The 17,510-nt window shown below is 48.1% G+C and overlaps 2 protein-coding genes and 1 non-coding gene across 3 annotated transcripts in view; 2 read left to right on the plus strand and 1 right to left on the minus strand.

Moving 5' to 3' along the window:
- Nucleotides 1-2,260: 2,260 nt before the first annotated feature.
- Nucleotides 2,261-2,331, plus strand: TRNAG-GCC. Its single transcript has one exon. It is a non-coding gene; the product is annotated as a tRNA-Gly (tRNA).
- A 157-nt stretch (nt 2,332-2,488) lies between these two features.
- LOC120305750 (transcription initiation factor TFIID subunit 9-like) lies at nt 2,489-14,742 on the plus strand. The gene is made up of 7 exons (XM_039338018.1): nt 2,489-2,706; nt 4,452-4,533; nt 5,914-6,050; nt 8,001-8,135; nt 9,557-9,638; nt 11,732-11,845; nt 13,791-14,742. Exons 1-7 carry the CDS (start codon nt 2,521-2,523, stop codon nt 13,958-13,960), a joined length of 906 nt encoding a protein of 301 aa, XP_039193952.1. The 5' UTR covers nt 2,489-2,520; the 3' UTR covers nt 13,961-14,742.
- Nucleotides 14,743-15,583: 841 nt separating this feature from the next.
- The window catches only part of LOC120305749 (chromosome-associated kinesin KIF4-like), a 45,048-nt gene continuing 43,121 nt past the window's right edge, over nt 15,584-17,510 (minus strand). Inside the window, exon 31 of the mRNA XM_039338017.1 lies at nt 15,584-16,186. Coding sequence (XP_039193951.1) covers nt 15,941-16,186 — 246 coding nt within the window. The 3' untranslated portion in view covers nt 15,584-15,940. The remainder of the gene's footprint in view (nt 16,187-17,510) is intronic.

Genomic DNA, 17,510 nt, shown 5'->3' on the forward strand with positions numbered 1-17,510 from the left:
TTCCCTATTTATTTATTTCCCTTCTTCTTTCTTTCTTTCTTTCTTTCTTTCTTTCTTTCTTTCTTTCTTTCTTTTTCTTTCTTTCTTTCTTTCTTTCTCTTTCTTTCTTTCTTTCTTTCTTTCTTTCTTTCGGGGGAGGACTTCAACTTCGGGAAAACGGTAAACCGAGATTCTAGCTCAGTGTTTCCCAAACTTGACAATTTTAAGGCATGTTGGCTGTGGAATTCTGGGAGTTGAAGTCCTCATGCCTTAAAATTGTCAAGTTTGGGAAACACTGTTCTAGCTGAAGGATGCAAAAGAGATTGATTTCTTGCAAAAAGGAGCCATACGCCCCTCCCTCCCCCCCCCCAAAAGAAATTTCTGCCCCTTTCTTTTTCCAATTGGGATTTCATGTTCAGTTTGGCCGAGCAATTGATGCACGGAATCCTTGCATGCCAATTTAATAAGCACCGATAAAGAGTTTCAGGATGACTACATTATTTGCAGGCACATCACTGGACAGGTAACTGTCAAGCACAACTGGCACCAGAATTTCCACTGCTAAGCCAGGCAGTTTTTAGGTGAGAAAATGGCTGATTTTGCGATATTTTCTTTGTTGTCATGGTGCTTAAGCTAATCGCTGCTGATCTTATGTGAATCATGTGGTCATTATGCTTCAGCCATTGCTTGTCAGAAAGTGGGAAGGTTGCAAACGGCGATCCCATGATCCCGGAGCGTTGTACTGTTGTAAATACTGGTTTGGCACAAACGTGAATTTTGATTTGGTGACCATGGGGGGGGGGATGCTGTGAGAGTTGTAATTGCAAGGACCAGGTGATATAGGGTATAGGGTTTCTTGCCTGAGCAGGGGGTTGGACTAGATGACCTCCAAGGTCCCTTCCAACTTTATTACTATTATTATTATCGATCATCGCACAGTCAGCCAGATGTTCAGACTGGATTTGGCATTTTGTCTACCTATCGAGTCCTTACCCAGGATTATTATTATTATTATTATTATTATTGATCATCGCACAGTCAGCCAGATGTTTAGACTGGATTTGGCATTTTTGTCTACCTATCGAGTCCTAGTAAGGCCGCCTTTTGCAATTGACTAATAGCGAATTTGTCAATGCCGATGATGGTGTTCAAGTGGTGCTCCAGTTGTTTTGGGATTGCACCCAAGGCGCCTATGACTATTGGTACTACCCTTGCTTGCCTTTGCCACAGTCTTTGTATTTCTATTTGTAGGTCTTTGTATTTTGTTATTTTCTCCAGTTCTTTCTCGTCTATTCTGCTGTCTCCAGGCAATAATAATAATAATAATAATAATATGTTTCGCTGACTGTAAGAGAGGGGGACAGACTGCAAAAATCAGAAATGCATTTTGACTCCCTGAGAGGGAAAAGAAAGATTTCTTGTTGCTGAATGAGCCCCTTATAAAAGAATAGTTCTGCAACCAGTTGTTTTTGATACTACAAGTAGTCCTCTACTTATAACTAACTATTCCTTTAGCACAGTGGTTCTCAACCTGTGGGTCGGGACCCCATTTGGGGTCGAACAACTATTTCACAGGGGTCACCAAACAACGCAGTCCACCATTCCCCCCCCCCTTTTCCTTAGCTGTGCTACTCCCTTTTATTCTATTGGCTTTTGAAAGCCAATAGAAGAGACTCTCTTGAATAGAGTCTGATTCTATTGGCTTTCAAAAGCCAATAGAATTGTCCAGGCTGTCTCTGCCCTGCTGAGCCCGCCAAAAGCCCCAGTCTGCAAACGGTGCTGCACCAGTTGAGTAGTCCTCGACTTACGACCGGTTGAGTAGTCCTCGACTTACGACCGGTTGGGGGTCGCGGCATTAAAAAGGTTGAGAACCACTGCTTTAGCAACTGCTTGAAATTACTGGAGCACGGAAAAAAGGGACTTAGGACCGTCTTCCAAACTTACGACCGTTGCAGCATCCCCGTGGTCACGGGATCAAAATCCAGACGCTTGGTCAACTGACTCGTGTTTACGATGGTTGCCTTTTCCAGGGTGACGTGATCGCATCCTGTGACATTCCGACAAGCAAAGTCAAGGGGGGAAATCCAGTGCAGTGATTCACTAAACAACAGTGGCAAGGAAAGGTCGTAAAAGGGGGCAAAACTCACTTAACAACCGTCTCACTTAGTAACCGAAATCCTGGGCACGTGCAGTCGTAAGTTGAGGACTAAGCTGCAGTGAACTATCAAACAGGCAGCAAGGAAATCTATAGGAAGTGTCGCAAGTGTTTTTTTCCGAAGGGGCATTGGTGGTTCAGTGGTAGAATTCTCGCCTGCCACGCGGGAGGCCCGGGTTCGATTCCCGGCCAATGCAACAAGAGTATTTTTTTTTTTTTTACACTTTGATTCGTTGGCTACTGAATTTCTCCCAATAGGGTTGAAGGAGCGAGGTGGGCTGCCAAGAGACGCCCGTTGTCCTTGCAACGCACCATTTCCACTTCAACGGCCCCCTCTCCCTAGGGCGCACGAACATCATTCCAGGCTCTACTCCAAGCATAAAAAAATGGAAGGAAGAGGGCAAAAGAGCGGGAAGCCGGCTTCAGTCCCGCGACCGCGCACGCGCTCCGGCGCTTTCAGGTGTGGGCGCGGCCGCGCATGCTCCGTTCCTCCCCCTCGGCGGATGGTGCCCGGCGCCGCGATGGAAGCGGGCAAGATGGCGTCGCCCAAGAGCGCCCCGAAGGACGCGCAGGTGGGGCTGGGGAGAGGCTGGGGAAGCCGGGAGGCTTTTGATGGTGCGGGGGCCGAGAGGGCAGCGCCGCCTCTCTTCGTCTCTGCCTCCCCGGCGCTGGCGCTGCTCCCCAAGTGGACGATGGGCTTTGTAGTCCGAGGGCTCTGTACTGGGGGGGGGCGGGGGTCTCTCCGCTGCATCTGCCCCTGATTTACTCTGCCTCTACTTTCCTTCCTTCCTTTCTCCTCCCTTGCTCCCTCCTTCCTTCTTTCCTATCTCCTTCCTTTTTCCCTTCCTTCCTTCCTTTATATTCCTTACTTTCTTCTGTCACATTCCTTCTTTCCTTCCTCCTCCCTCGCTCCCTCCTTCTCATTCCCATCTCCTTCCTTCCTCCCTTGCTCCCTCCCTCCTTCTTTCCCATCTCTTTCCTTCTTTCCTTCCTTCCTTCCTCCTCCCTCGCTCCTTCTTTCCCATCTCCTTCCTTCTTTCCTTCCTTCCTCGCTCCCTCCTTCTTTCCCATCTCCTTCCTTCCTTCCTTCCTTCCTTCCTTCCTTCCTTCCTTCCTTCCTTCCTTCCTTCCTTCCTTCCTTCCTTCCTCTCTCCTCCCTCTCTCTCTCCCTCCTTCCTTCCTTCCTCTCTCCTCCCTCTCTCCCTCCTTCTCATTCCTATCTCCTTCCTTCCTTTACATTCCTTCCTTCCTTCTGTCGCATTCCTTCCTTCCTTCCACCTCCATCACTCCCTTCTTCTCATTCCCATCTCCTTCTTTCCTCCTCCCTCCCTCCTCCTCATTCCTATCTCTTTCCTTCCTTTACATTCCTCCCTCCCATCCATCTCCCTTATTTTCTTCTGCCTCCTTCTTTCTTTCTTTCTTTCTTTCATTCCTTCCTCCCTTCCTCCATCCCATGTTTTCCTCCCTCCCATGTTTCCTTCCTTCCTTCCTCCTCCCTCCCTCCCTCCCTCCCTCCCTCCCTCCTCCTCATTCCTATCTCTTTCCTTCCTTTACATTCCTCCCTCCCATCCATCTCCCTTATTTCCTTCTGCCTCCTTCCTTCTTTCTTCCTTTCTTTCATTCCTTCCTCCCTTCCTCCATCCCATGTTTTCCTCCCTCCCTCCCATGTTTCCTTCCTTCCTTCCTTCCTTCCTTCCTTCCTTCCTTCCTTCCTTCCTTCCTTCCTTCCTTCCTTCCTTCCTTCCTTCCTTCCTATTCCTTCCCTCCCTCCCTCCTTTCCTTCTATTGCTCTTCCTTCTTTCCTTCTACATCCTCCCTCCCTCCCTCTATTATGGCTCCTGGGGTGTTTTTTACTCCCTCTTTTCTAAAGGGCTCCTGGTCACCCCTTTGCACCCTCTCCCCGCAACCTGAGGCCGCTTTCAGGTGCACGGATGGCTGCCAGTCCGAGGACCGGCTTTAGAGAACACCTTGTAAGCTTTTAAGCACTCGGAGCTTGAATCCCAGCAGGTCCCCCTTGGAAGACCTGCCCTGTCCCTTTTCCTGACTGATTGTCCAAGGTGGATTAAGCAGAGCCGGTTTCTTTCAAGCGCATCAGCCACAATGAACTTCACCCAAACTGGACAAATAGAAAAGGAGGAACAGAGATCTAAATTATTTGGCGGCGGGAGGAAGAAAGGAGTAGGGTAGAAAACCGAGAGAGAAGCTTTAGAACTTTGTTTAGTTTTCAGAGGCCAAGAAACATTAGGAAAAGGAACTCATCAAAAGTGGGTTGCTGTTATTGCTGTGGTGTGCCTGACTATTTCATTCCGTTGCACAGGTGATGGCCCAGATTCTAAAAGATACGGGAATTATTGAGTATGAACCGCGGGTTATAAACCAGATGTTGGAATTTGCATACAGTAAGTGATTTTCTTGGTTGCCTCTGCGTGTTCCTACGCCGCTCTGTTTGCTCCCTCTTTGCCACAGAGGCAGAATCCACAATAACAAATTCCCTTTCAAAAACCTTGGAATGGAGTCTGTCTCCTTGAGCAGCTTGATCTGAGATGCCCTAAATAATCCCAAATAAACCAGGATTCCCAGACTTTCTACCACAAAATAAAAAAGGTTCCAGGGAGACCAAAATCTCAAGGCTGTTAAAGCCTAATTTCTTTCTAGAAAACAGGCCTCTGCAAAAACCTTTCCTTCTGGGAGACGATGGATTTTTCAGAAGGGGCCTGATCTATTTTTCAGTGCCGTTGTAACATCGAACGGTCACTAAATGAATGGCTGTCGAGGACTTCCTGTATCCTCGTTGTGTTCCTTTGTTATTGTTTATTTTATTCTATTATTTTACTTACGTTCCGTTTACACTGCTTTCGTTTTTCATCTTTCTTTTTCCTTCCTTCCTTCCTTCCTTCCTTCCTTCCTTCCTTCCTTCCTTCCTTCCTTCCTTCCTTCCTTCCTTCCTTCCTTCCTTCCTTCCTTCTTTCCCTTGTACACGGGTATATGAGGAAAGTTATGTTCAGCAGAAAGTCAGCAGAAAGTGTAAGATTGCTGATCATCTGCCTGCGGTTTTAGGTTGGGAAAGGGTATAAAGTAGTGGTTCTCACCCTGTGGGTCGGGACCCCATTTGGGTTTGAATGACCATTTCCCGGGGGTCGCCAAACAACGCAGTCCACCATTTTTTTCCCCTTTTCCTTAGCTGTGCTACTCCCTTTTATTCTATTGGCTTTTGAAAGCCAATAGAATAGAGTCTCTTGAATAGACTCTAATTCTATTGGCTTTCAAAGCCAATAGGAATTGTCCAGAAGTCCCATTCTGCAAACGGTGCTGCACCAGTTGAGTAGTCCTCAACTTACGACCGGTTGGGGGTCGCGGCATTCAAAAGGTTGAGAACCAGTGGTATAAAGAGTTGGGACTGGACCTGATTGATTTGCCACTGGCCTATAGCTGTCCTTGGTGGACCTGCTATGTGACTGGACCTCATTGCAATGGGTTACTAATGTAAGCGATGTTGTGTTATTACATTTGCTATGTTCCAAATTATTAGCAAAATAAACCTCTGAATCTTAAAGTAAGAATTTATTGTTCTGTGTTGCTGCCTCTTGTCCTTTTCACTGGGTTTTCCCCACCGCAGTGCGTCCTGATCGGTTTGCTCCCGGTTTGAAATTGCGACTGTGGGAACGATAACCCGTTTGGGAAAGTGGGAGGCAGGTGACGGGAAGACCGGCTGCTGTGCCCTCTGGTGTGAATCTCTGCCTTCTTCCTTTTCATCTGCTTTGTTTCGTTTCCCGGAAAAGGATACGTGACGACGATCCTGGAAGATGCAAAAATTTATTCCAGCCACGCCAAAAAGTCAAGCGTTGATGCGGACGACGTGAGGTTAGCCATCCAATGCCGGACAGACCAGTCGTTCACTTCCCCACCGCCCAGAGACGTATGTTTTTCAAATCTTTTTCGTTCGAATCTTGCCTTAGGCTGGGGGAAATGGAATTGCTGTTTTGGGGGAAGGCGTGTCTAGGGAGATTCTCAGCCATCCAGCTCATAGTTATGGCAAAGGTGCTTTTTTCACATTTTTCACATAGGCAACTAGACTGTCTTGTTTTTTCTTTGAAGACGTTTCACTTCTCATCCCAGAAGCTTCTTCCGCTCTGACCGAATGGTGGGGGAATGGAAGGATTTATACTCCTTTGCAGTCCTCTGGTCATTTGCCTTTTTTAAGAGAGCCGTTGAGGCCACTTGGAGGTTTATCTGTGTCCTCAGGGTCAGCTGAATGGTGCAAATGGGTGTGGAGCTTTCTTGGAACTGCTGAAAGGACCGTCTGGTAGATGGATTGTGATGACCCAGAGCCCCCGAACGTAGGCAAAGCACTTAGCTGGTCAGAATAATTGTCTTTGTAAGCACTGCCAACGTTCACCCAACAGCCCCCACATACGCTGGCACAAGTTCAATAAAACAGTCAACGGAGTTCAACAGTTCTTTAAAGTAAAACAGATAACAAACAAAGTATGATCTTTTCCACGCCCAGGCTTGCCTGTAACCTGCAAACTGCAAAACAAGGAGAACTCCGCAGGAAACAAACTTGATCCAAAATGCAAAGAGTCCCCGTACAAGAGCTCACATCACAAGAGTTCACGTTTGTTCCCGGCAAATGTCCCACCCCACAGTGTCTCCTTAAACACCTACTCCCCAGGTGTCCCTTGTGGAGTGGGGCGGGACGCTCTCCTCCCAAACAAGTGAGCCTGCTTCTGTTGTTCCCGCCTCCTCTCTGCTCTCCTTGCTCTGGGATCTGGCGGGGAGGGGCCTTGCTCCTTGCCCAAGCTCTGCCTTCCCTGTTCCAAACTTGAAGGGCCCTGGCCTGCTTCAGCCTGTTCCTCCCTACCGTCCTCCGAAGCCACAGACACGGTCCCCTGGGCCTCAACAGGGAACTCCATGTCGTGTCCCTCCCCCTCTGTTGACGGAGGGCTGTTCAGTTTTGAACTAGTTGGCCTCTTTGACCCCCTCTTTCAAACCATCCAGCAAAGTCCACATTTTGGACAGAGAGGACAACACAGCCCTTTCAGCAGCTCCAAGAAGGCTCCACATCCATTTGCACCACTCAGCAACAAATATGATCAGGGGGCTGGAGGCTAAAACACATGAAGAACGGTTGCTGGAACTGGGGATGTCTAGTTTAATGAAGAGAAGGACGAGGGGGGACGTGATAGCAGGGTTCCAGTATCTCAGGGGCTGCCCCAAAGAAGAGGGAGTCAAGCTGTTCTCCAAAGCCCCAGAAGGCAGGACAAGAAGCAACGGATGGAGACTAATCAAGGAGAGAGCCAACTTATTGATTATTTTCTGACAGTGAGAACAATTAATCAATGGAAGGGCTTGCCTGCAGATGTGGGTGCTCCAAAGCTGGATAAATTTTATACAATCTAAGTATCATTTAGCTTTTGAATAATTTATATTTAAAGTTTAAGATATTATTTAGAAGTGTAGAATAGTTTTTTTCCCCCTCTTATTATTTTTCTTATTTTCTTTCTTTTCTTCTTTTTCTCTTTCTGTTTTTTATATATAATGGAGTTAAAGTACTTAACAATTTGTTTATTGAATGTAATCATATTTGTTTGAGGTTTATTTGAGTTTAAAAGTTTTTTCTTTTAAGTTCTAGTTAACCCTGTATTCAGCTCTGGGAAGAATGAGGGAGGGTTTTGGGGTGGGTTGGGAGGGATTGGGAAAGGGGTTTTTATTGTAAAATTGTAAAAATTTATAATAATAATAAAAAAGAGAATGGACAGCCATTTGTCTGAAATGGTATAGGGTCTCTTCCCCGAGCAGGGGGTTGGGCTAGAGGACCTCCAAGGTCCCTTCCCACCTTACTGTTCTATGTCTTTGTGTCTCACAGTTTTTGCTGGATATTGCAAGGCAGAAAAACCAGACCCCGCTGCCTTTGATTAAACCCTACTCGGGACCAAGACTGCCTCCAGACCGATACTGCCTGACAGCTCCAAACTACAGACTGAAGTCTCTGCAGAAAAAGGTAAGGACATTTATACTAAAATGGACCCTTTTGTGTGGCTGGCAGAAATCCAGACTTTCCTACCTTCAGTGGGGTGGAAAATATCCTTTAAAAAGCTAGCGTTTAGAATCACGTCCCGTTTCCCCGTTTATCGCTTCTTTGTTTAGTCATCTAGGCCAGCATTCTGGCTGGGGAATTCTGGGAGTTAAGTCCACACATCTTGAAAAGTTGCCATGCTTGGAAAAACAAAACAACAACACCACCCAGAATTAAACCGCCTTTCCAGGCAAGCTTTTACACAATTCATGTTCTTGAGACAGAATTTTCCCAAGAGGGTGGGCTCCACGTCAGATGGACTTCGATTCCCATCATCCCCCAGCCTGGGAAAAATGGAAAGCTGCTTTAGCATTTTCTTTAGATCCTGATCCAAAATCCCTTGTGCTCGGAAGGGATGTGTGGATGTCGAGTGAGGAGATCTGATCACTGTTGGGATTAATCATCAATTAAGCAGTGGATGCTCCCAACACTGGAAGTTTTTAAGAAGAGACTGGACAGCCGTTTGTCTGAAATGGAATAGGGTTTCCTGCCTGGGCAGGGGGTTGGACTAGATGACCTCCAAGGTCCCAGCTTTATTATTCCTTCCTTCCTTCCTTCCTTCCTTCCTTCCTTCCCTCCCTCCCACCCTCCCTCCCTCCAGTGTCAACATTGGAAGTTTTTAAGAACAGACTGGACACCCATTTGTCTGAAATGGGATAGGGTTTCCTGCCTGGGCTGAGGGTTGGACTAGATGACCTCCAAGGTCCCAGTTTTATTATTCTGTCCTTCCTTCCTTCCTTCCTTCCTTCCTTCCTTCCTTCCTTCCTTCCTTCCTTCCTTCGTTCCTCCCTCCCTCCCTCCCTCCCTCCCTCCCTCCCTCCTCCAACACTGGAAGTTTTTAAGAAGAGATTGGACAGCCACTTGTCTGAAATGGTATAGGGTTTCCTGCCTGAATAGGGGGTTGGACTAGATGATCTCCAAGATCCCTTCCAACTTTGTTGTTATTATTATTGTTATTAGAATTAGAATTATTAGAATTAGAATAATTCTCGTTTATTCTAATTCTAACAATTAGAATTAGACTTTGCTTGTCAAAGCTTGCCGCAAAAGGGTGGATCGATCACATGACACACACACACACATACACACACACACACACACACACACACACACCGGAATGCTGCGATTTGTCATAACAATGCATCTGAATTTTGATCCCAGGACCGTGCAGGAGCGCCAACGGTCGTAAATGTGAAAAACGGTCCTGTCTTAAATGTGAAAGATGGTCCTAAAGTCCCTTTCTTTTCAGGGCTGTTGCAACTTGGTCACTAAATGAACTGTTGTAATTCAAGGACGACCATAGGCTCTGCAGTTTCGACCGACTCTTGGTTCTGCTTTTTCCCCAGATCTCGTCGTCTGCTGGGAGGATCACCGTGCCCCGGCTGAGCGTTGGCGCCGTCAGCAGCCGACCTAGCACACCCACCTTAGGTAAGAAGCCCCTCCAATTTTTTTGGGGGGGAAGGAGGGGGCTGTCTGCTCATGGCTTCCAAGGTGTTTCTTTTCTCCACCTGCTTTCCCTTCTATGATGACCCAGGGCACGGCACCGAGGCAACGCAGTGAGCTGGCAATTCAAACCGCCCTTTAATTGCTCCAAATTTTCCCCAAATGCTCCCGCTTTTCTGGCAAGCCTCCAAACACAAGAAGACATACTTCAGCCGCCTCTGGCTGCAAGCAGTTTCACATACAGTCTGATTAGGAGAGGAATTTACTCAAGGCCATGGAGATAAGAAGGAATGACGCATACATTATAAACCTAACAAGTCTGTGTGAACACACGCTTGCCTGAGCAGTTTCAAAGGGAAGCCAAAATACAGTCCGAGTTCTTTGAACATCCAAGCAATGTTGTCAGCTAGTCCAATGGTCAGTGTCCAGGTTTCCCAGCAGAAGTCACAGAACAAGAGATCAGCAACAACACAAACACACACACAACTCCAAAGAATCAGCGTTTGTTCCCGACAAATGCCTCTCCCCACAGCGTCTTCTTAAATCTCAGTCTCCAGATGTGCCTTGTGGAGAGGGGCGGGATGTTCTCCCGAGTAGTAGTAGTTGATCCTGCCTGCGCTGTTCCCTCCTTCTCTCCACTTTCCGTGCTCTAGGATCAGGAGGGGGTGGCCCTTGCTCATCGCCTGAACTCTGCCTCTCCTGTTCAGCCTGTCCCACTCCTGAAGGGCCCTGGCCTGCCTCGGCCTGCTCTTCCCACATTCCTCTGAAAACACAGACCCCTCCATCTCTGACTGAAGCATGACACCTTCCTCAAAGTCTGTCTCTTTATATGTGGCTATTCCATGGTGCTCCAGCAGGTGGCGGCAACACCTTGCCAAGCTTGGCTGATCTAGCTGGCTTCGATCTTTTAATACTGGGATGGGAGACCACCAAGAGACCACCGGTTTTACAAAACAAATATACAAACCCCCCCCCCACCCCACTTCAGCAGAAGAAGAGCAGGAAACCGTTGAGGTATTCTTGCTTGCTTCTTGTCATCCAGCTTCCATCAGTTCTTCTTCTCTTTGTCTGGTTTATTCTCCTGCTCCAGCAGGGGGTTGGACTAGAAGACCTCCAAGGTCCCTTCCAGCTCTATTCTGATTGAAAAGAGATTTAACCCTCCCTTTTTGTTTAATCCGTGCTCTTACAGTAACTTTTCAAAACGCATGTTTGTTTATTTACCGAATAAATAAACAGCGAGATGGGTGGCACAGAAAGGGACCATGGAGGTCCTCTAGTCCAACCCCCTGCTCAGGCAGAAAACCCTATAGTACCATTTCAGACAAATGGCTGTCCCATCTCTTCTTAAAAACTTCCGGCGTTGGAGCATTCGCCGCTTCCGGAGGCAGGTTGAAATTGAAATTGAATAGATCGATAGGCTGAGGTAAAAAATAAATAAATAAATAAATCAACCTAATAAAGAAGATATACAATTAATCTTATCTGAGTTTACCAAATAGATAAAACAAGCACGTGAGCTAGCAAGCTGATTGGGTTGTGGGGGGGGGGGAGGGTTTGCTGGGGAGGCTGTATTTTTCTCAGCCTTATGGAGCCTGGAGTTCTGCATTTGCAAGCGATGGGTGGGTTAAGAGTCTTCTTCTCGGCCAGCGGTTCTCAACCTGTGAGTCGGGACCCCATTTGGGGTTGAACGACCATTTCACGGGGGTCGCCAAACAACACAGTCCGCCATTTTTCCCCCCCTTTTCCTTAGCTGTGCTCCTCCCTTTTATTCTATTGGCTTTGGAAAGCCAATAGGATAGACTCTCTTGAATAGAGTCTACTTCTATTAGCTTTCAAAAGCCAATAGGAATTGTCCAGGCTGTCTCTGCCCTGCTGAGCCCGCCAAAAGTCCCATTCTGCAAACGGTGCTGCACCAGTTGAGTAGTCCTCGACTTACAACCGGTTGAGTAGTCCTCAACTTACGACCGGTTGGGGGTAACGGCATTAAAAAGGTTGAGAACCACTGTTCTAGGCTCTCCTTCGCTGCCCTTCCGGTCTGACCTGCCTCGCCTCAAATTGTCGTTTTTCCCCATTTGCAGGACCCCCTTCGGCGCAGGCGGTCTCCGTTTCGGCCAAAGTCGGGACTCCCGTCTCGCTGACCGGACAGAGGTTTACCGTCCAGATCCCCACCTCTCAAACATCTGTGAAGTCAGGTGAGGGGGTTTTGAGTGTTACTTTGGGCAGGAGGAGGGAGTGAGAAGAAGGGAGAACGGGGTGGGGTGAAGCCCCCTCCGGGACCTGGTCATAGGCTTGAAATGGTCGCCTCACTTTTACCTTCCTTCGGTTCTCCTCGAGGGAAAACATAAAAAACTCCTTAAGGGTATTTCTATTCTATTCTATTCTATTCTATTCTATTCTATTCTGTTCTGTTCTGTTCTATTTTATTCTGTTCTGTTCTGTTCTATTCTATTCTATTCTATTCTATTCTATTTTATTATTTTATTTTTAGTATTTTATTTTATATTTTATTTTATTATTTCTTCTTGTCTTCCCTTCCTTTTTCTCTCTTCTCTTCCCTTCCCTTCCCTTTTCAAGTATTTTATTAGTCTTAATATTAGTAGTAGTAGTAGTAGTAGTAGTAGTAGTAGTAGTAAAGTTGGGACCATGTAGGTCATCTAGTCCAACCCCCTGCTCAAGGAAACCCTATACCATTTCGGACAAATGGCTGTCAGGTCTCTTAAAAACTTCCAGTGTTGGAGCATTCACCGTTTCTGGAGGCAGGTAGTTCCACTGGTTAATTGTTCTCACTGTCAGGAAGTTTCTCCTTAGTTCTAGGTTGTTTTTTTTCTTAGTCCTAGCTAGGGCATTTCCATTTTCTTATGAATAGTAATTTTAATCTGAATCAACCTGGAGCCCATTAAGAGGGGCTGGAGATTTTTTTTTTTTTTTTTGCACTACTTTATCCGGGAAAGAAAGTGGGTGGAGACATTTTGGGTGAGCCCCCCAAATCTTGGGACATTAAGGCACAGGAAGCTAGTAATCCTGGATCTAGAAAGAAAAGGGGTTCGCCTCAGCTCTGCTCACACTGAACCAAAACCTGAAAACTGTCTTTTAAGTCCAGGCACTTATCCTGTGAGGTCGGATCAACGTTGACAGCTTGAAGAGGGGCGGACTTCAAGGCCCAGAATTCCCCAGCCAGTATGGGAGATAGCAACCTCAGACACTTTAAGATGGGGGGAGCCTCTTGCCCCAATCAATCTGGGTCCTGATTTAGATAGATAGATAGATAGATAGATAGATAGATAGATAGATAGATAGATAGATAGATAGATAGATAGATAGAGATACATAGAGATAGAGATAGATAGATAGATAGATAGATAGATAGATAGATAGCAATAGCACTTAGACTTATATACCGCTTCATAGTGTTTTACAATCCTCTCTTACAGAGTCAGCTTATTGCCCCCAACAATCTGGGTCCTGATTTAGATTCAGATAGATAGATAGATAGATAGATAAGAGAGAGAGAGAGAGAGGGAGGGAGATATGAATCTGGGTCCTGATTTAGATTGAGACAGAGACAGAGAGAGATGATAGATGGAGATAGATAGATAGATAGATAGATAGATAGATAGATAGATAGCAATAGCACTTAGACTTATATACCTCATTTAGATTCATATATATATATATATATATATATATATATATATATATATATATAGAGAGAGAGAGAGAGAGAGAGAGAGAGAGAGAGAGAGAGAGAGAGAGAGAGAGAGACTAGACAGACAGACAGACATACGCACACACACACAGAGATGATAGACATAGATGATGGATGGATGGATGGATAGGTAGATAGATAAATAGCAATAGCTCATAAGCTTATATACCGCTACATACTGTTTTACAGCCCTCTCTAAGCAGTTTATAGATTCAGCCTATGACCCCCCCCCCAAACAATCTGGGTCCTCATTTTACTGACCTGGGAAGGACGGAAGGCCAAGTCAAATATCTATATCTATATCTTATCTTATCTTATATTACGTTACATTATATTAATTATATTATATTATTATTATATTATATTATCATATTATAACCTCCCTCTCGTGTTTTATGTGTCTGCTTGATCCTTGCTCTCCCTCTCCCCAGTCGCCCCCACCACCCCCACCGTGCAAAACGTCCTGATCAACCCCTCGCTGATCGGCTCCAAGAACATCCTCATCACCACCAACATGGTCTCCTCCCAGGGCGCCGTGGGCGAGGTGCCCAACCTCTTGAAGCGGAAACACGAGGAAGAGGAGGATTACGACGTTTTATGAGCTCCCATGGGGCTCGGCTCCCCCCCCCCCCGCGACCGCCCACCACGCTCCTTCCAAAATCTTGTGCCAAACCAGGTGCATTTTCAACCGGGACACCCCAGACTTAAAAAGGTCCACCTTTTTGGCGTTTCTCGCAAAATTGCATTGGAGGGACTCTGAGCTGTTTGCAGGCAGGAGAGTTTTGTGTGTGTGTGTGTGTGTATGAGAGAGTTGTGGGGGGGCTGTCAAAGGAGGAGGAACTGAAGCCATCCAGCCCCCTCTCCTCGCAAAAAGACGGTGCTGTGATTTTAACTAGGCGGATAAAGTGCATTTATCTGTCTTCATCTAACTTGGAAGGGAAGGAAATTTTGACTAGGGAGGTGTCGGGTTCACACAACCGTGGTTTTTTTGTGTGTGTGTCATTTGAGGTCCCCTGTCCTGTTGTGGGAAACCCCCTCCGCTATCGCTTCTGTGTTTGTGTGTGTATGTGTGTTAAGTCGTCCGTCGATTCTGCAGAGACTGGGATGCGAAAGAAGTTCATCCCCCCCGCCCCCCGTATTTCGTGTGCTTTTTGTTTCCTGAAAGGAACGGAACAATTTCGGTGCGGCACGAAACCACCTCTGCCAAGTTTTGTTCTGTTCACGTCACCCGGAAAAGGACAGGGCCTTGTGTGGCTGTGAGGATTGCCGACCCTCCTTGCCGTTCTTTTGTAGGTCACTGCCACAAACAGCCACAATTTTGTATTTCTTTGAGAGCTGTGTTCTAAATTAAACATTTTTTTTTTCCATTGAGGAATAATGCAACAGAGATGTTTGTTTTTTTTCCAGAGATTTTTTTTTGTGGGCTTAAGGCTGCAAAGATTTGCTTTTGGGATGGGGGGGGGGCCTCTGCAATCTTTCTTAGTCCTCAGAGACCCTCAGTGGGGCTAGTGCAAAACCACCCCCCCATAGTCCACCCCCCACCCACCCAATAGCATTTGGCTGTGCTGTAGAGAGCGGCGGTCTCCAATATTTCCAGCTTGGTGGATCCACGGAATTGGCAGGATGGGGATGGTTTTGCATGTGTTCACACTGCTTTCACAAATGCAGCTTTGTGCACAAACTCACACTCACAACTTCCACAACCTGGTTCTGAATGGCTCTGGGCCACAGACCTGGCGTTGGGGGTCCCCTGCTGCAAAGCCAAGATGTCACTTAAAGCAGGGGTTCTCAACCGTGGCAGCTTTAAGACTTCTGGACTTCAACTCCCAGAATTCCTCAGCCAGCATGCCTGGCTGAGGAATTCTGGGGGTTGAAGTCCACAAGTCATCAAAGGACCATAGTTCCCTCACGCTGGCTGAGGAATTCTGGGAGTTGAAGTCCACAAGTCATCAAAGGGTCATAGTTCCCTCACGCCGCTGAGGAATTCTGGGAGTTGAAGTCTACAAGTTATAAAAGGGTCATAGTTTCCTCACACCAGCTGAGGAATTCTGGAAGTCCCAAGTCATCAAAGGGTCATAATTCCCTCACGCTGGCTGAGGAATTCTGGGAGTTGAAGTCTACAAGTTATAAAAGGGTCATAGTTTCCTCACACCAGCTGAGGAATTCTGGAAGTCCCAAGTCATCAAAGGGTCATAATTCCCTCACGCTGGCTGAGGAATTCTGGGAGTTGAAGTCTGCAAGTCATCAATGTTGCCAAGGTTGAGGACCCCTGCCTTAAGGGACAACCCAAGAGCCCAGCCAGGTCAGTGTGGACCCCCCCCACTTAACGGGGACCCCAGGACAATGGCTGGCCCGGAGAGCAATTAGCGGGGTTCCCGGGGTCGGGAAAGGCTGGTTGAGTTTTGATTCCTCTCCTCGCTTTTGCAGAGCCACTGTATTGGGGAGGGGGTCTCGATTCTCCGTCGGCTTCGAGGAAGGCCCCCCCTTTTTGCCTGGGGCCGGTGGAAGCCAGCCAAAGAAGCCATCTTTCCGGGTTGCAAACCTTTATTTATTAATCTATACACATCCTAAAAGGGACTATTTACACATTAAAAGAGGAGAGGGGTGGGCGGGCTGACTGCTCGCTCTCCTCCATGAAGCCCTCTTTGATCGGGGTGCAGCCGGAGAAGAGGCGGCTGGTGTTGCTCAGGAGCCGCTTCCGATGCTTCTTCAAAGTGGGCAGCGGGACTTTGGCCCCCTCCAAGGGTCCCAGGGCCAGGAAGGAGGAGGCCGGGGCGCCGTTCTGGGGGGCTGCCAAGGATTCGGGCTTGATGGTGTCTTCCAGGCCCTGGGAGGAGGGGGGAGATGGAGGGAGAGGGGGAGAAGGGAGGGAAGGAGGGAGGGTGGGGGATATGGAAGGAGGGAGGGGGGGGAAGGAGAGGGAGGGAAGGGAAAGGGAGGGAAGGAAAGGGAAGGAGGAGGGAGGGAGGAGAAGGGAAGGCAGGGAGAGGGAAGGAGAGAAGGGAGAGGGAGAAAGGACGGGGAAAGGGAGATAGGGAAGGAAAGGGAGGGAGAGGGGGAGAGGGAGGAGGAAGGAGAGGGTGGGGGATATGGAAGGAGGGAAAGGGGAGAAGGAGGGAGGGAGGGAGGAAAGGGATGGGGAGAGGGAAGGAGAGGGAGGAAGGAGAGAAAGGGGGAGGGAAGGGAAGGAGAGAAGGAGGGGGAAAGGGAGGGAGAGGGAGGAGAAGGAGAGAGGGTGGGTGATATGGAAGGAGGGAGTGGGAAAGGAGGGAGGGGAAAAGAAAGGGAGGGAGGAAAGGGATGGGGAGAGGGAGAACAAAGGAAAGAGGGAGAGGGAGGGAAGGAGACAGAGGGAAGGGAAAGGGAGGAAGGGAAGGAGAGAAGGAGGGGGAAAGGGAGGGAGGGAAGGAAAAGGAGGGAAAGGGGGAGGAGGGAGAGGGAGGAAGGGAAGGAAAGAAGGAGGGGGAGGAAGGGAGAGGGAAGGAGAGGGAGGAAGTGAAGGAGAAGGGAGAGGGAGGAGGAGAGGGAAAGAGGGAAGGAAAGCGAGGGAGAGGGAAGGAAAGCGAGGGAGAGGGAGGGAGAGAGGGAGGAAGGGAAGGAGAGAAGGAGGGGGAGGAAGGGAGAGGGAAGGAAAGGGAGGGAAAGGAGGAGGAGGGAGAGGGAGGAAGGGAAGGAAAGAAGGAGGGGGAGGAAGGGAGAGGGAAGGAGAGGGAGGAAGTGAAGGAGAAGGGAGAGGGAGGAGGAGAGGGAAAGAGGGAAGGAAAGCGAGGGAGAGGGAAGGAAAGCGAGGGAGAGGGAAGGAGAGGGAGGAAGTGAAGGAGAGAAGGGAGAGGGAGGAGAGGGAAAGGGAGAGAGGGAAGGAAAGCGAGGGAGAGGGAGGGAGAGAGGGAGGAAGGGAAGGACAGAGGGAGGGGGAGAGAGGGAGAAAGAGACAATGTGAGCTGATGGAAGTCAAGGGGGAATTGCACGTCAACGGATTCGCTTCAGGACCGACCGATTCGCTTCACAACTGCAGCCCCTCGCTTTACCCCACTCTGGCAAAAAGAATCTGGATCGCGTGACCCCGGGGAAGGTCGCGTCGCTCGTTAAGTGTAATCAACGGTCCCAAGTCCCTTTTTTCCAATGCCGTTGTAACGTCGGTCACTAAACAG

This window comes from Crotalus tigris, unplaced genomic scaffold (genome assembly GCF_016545835.1).
Source record: "Crotalus tigris isolate CLP2741 ecotype Arizona unplaced genomic scaffold, ASM1654583v1 scf7180000017690.20705106771:4171800, whole genome shotgun sequence".
In the NCBI taxonomy this organism is placed as follows: Eukaryota; Metazoa; Chordata; class Lepidosauria; order Squamata; family Viperidae; genus Crotalus; species Crotalus tigris.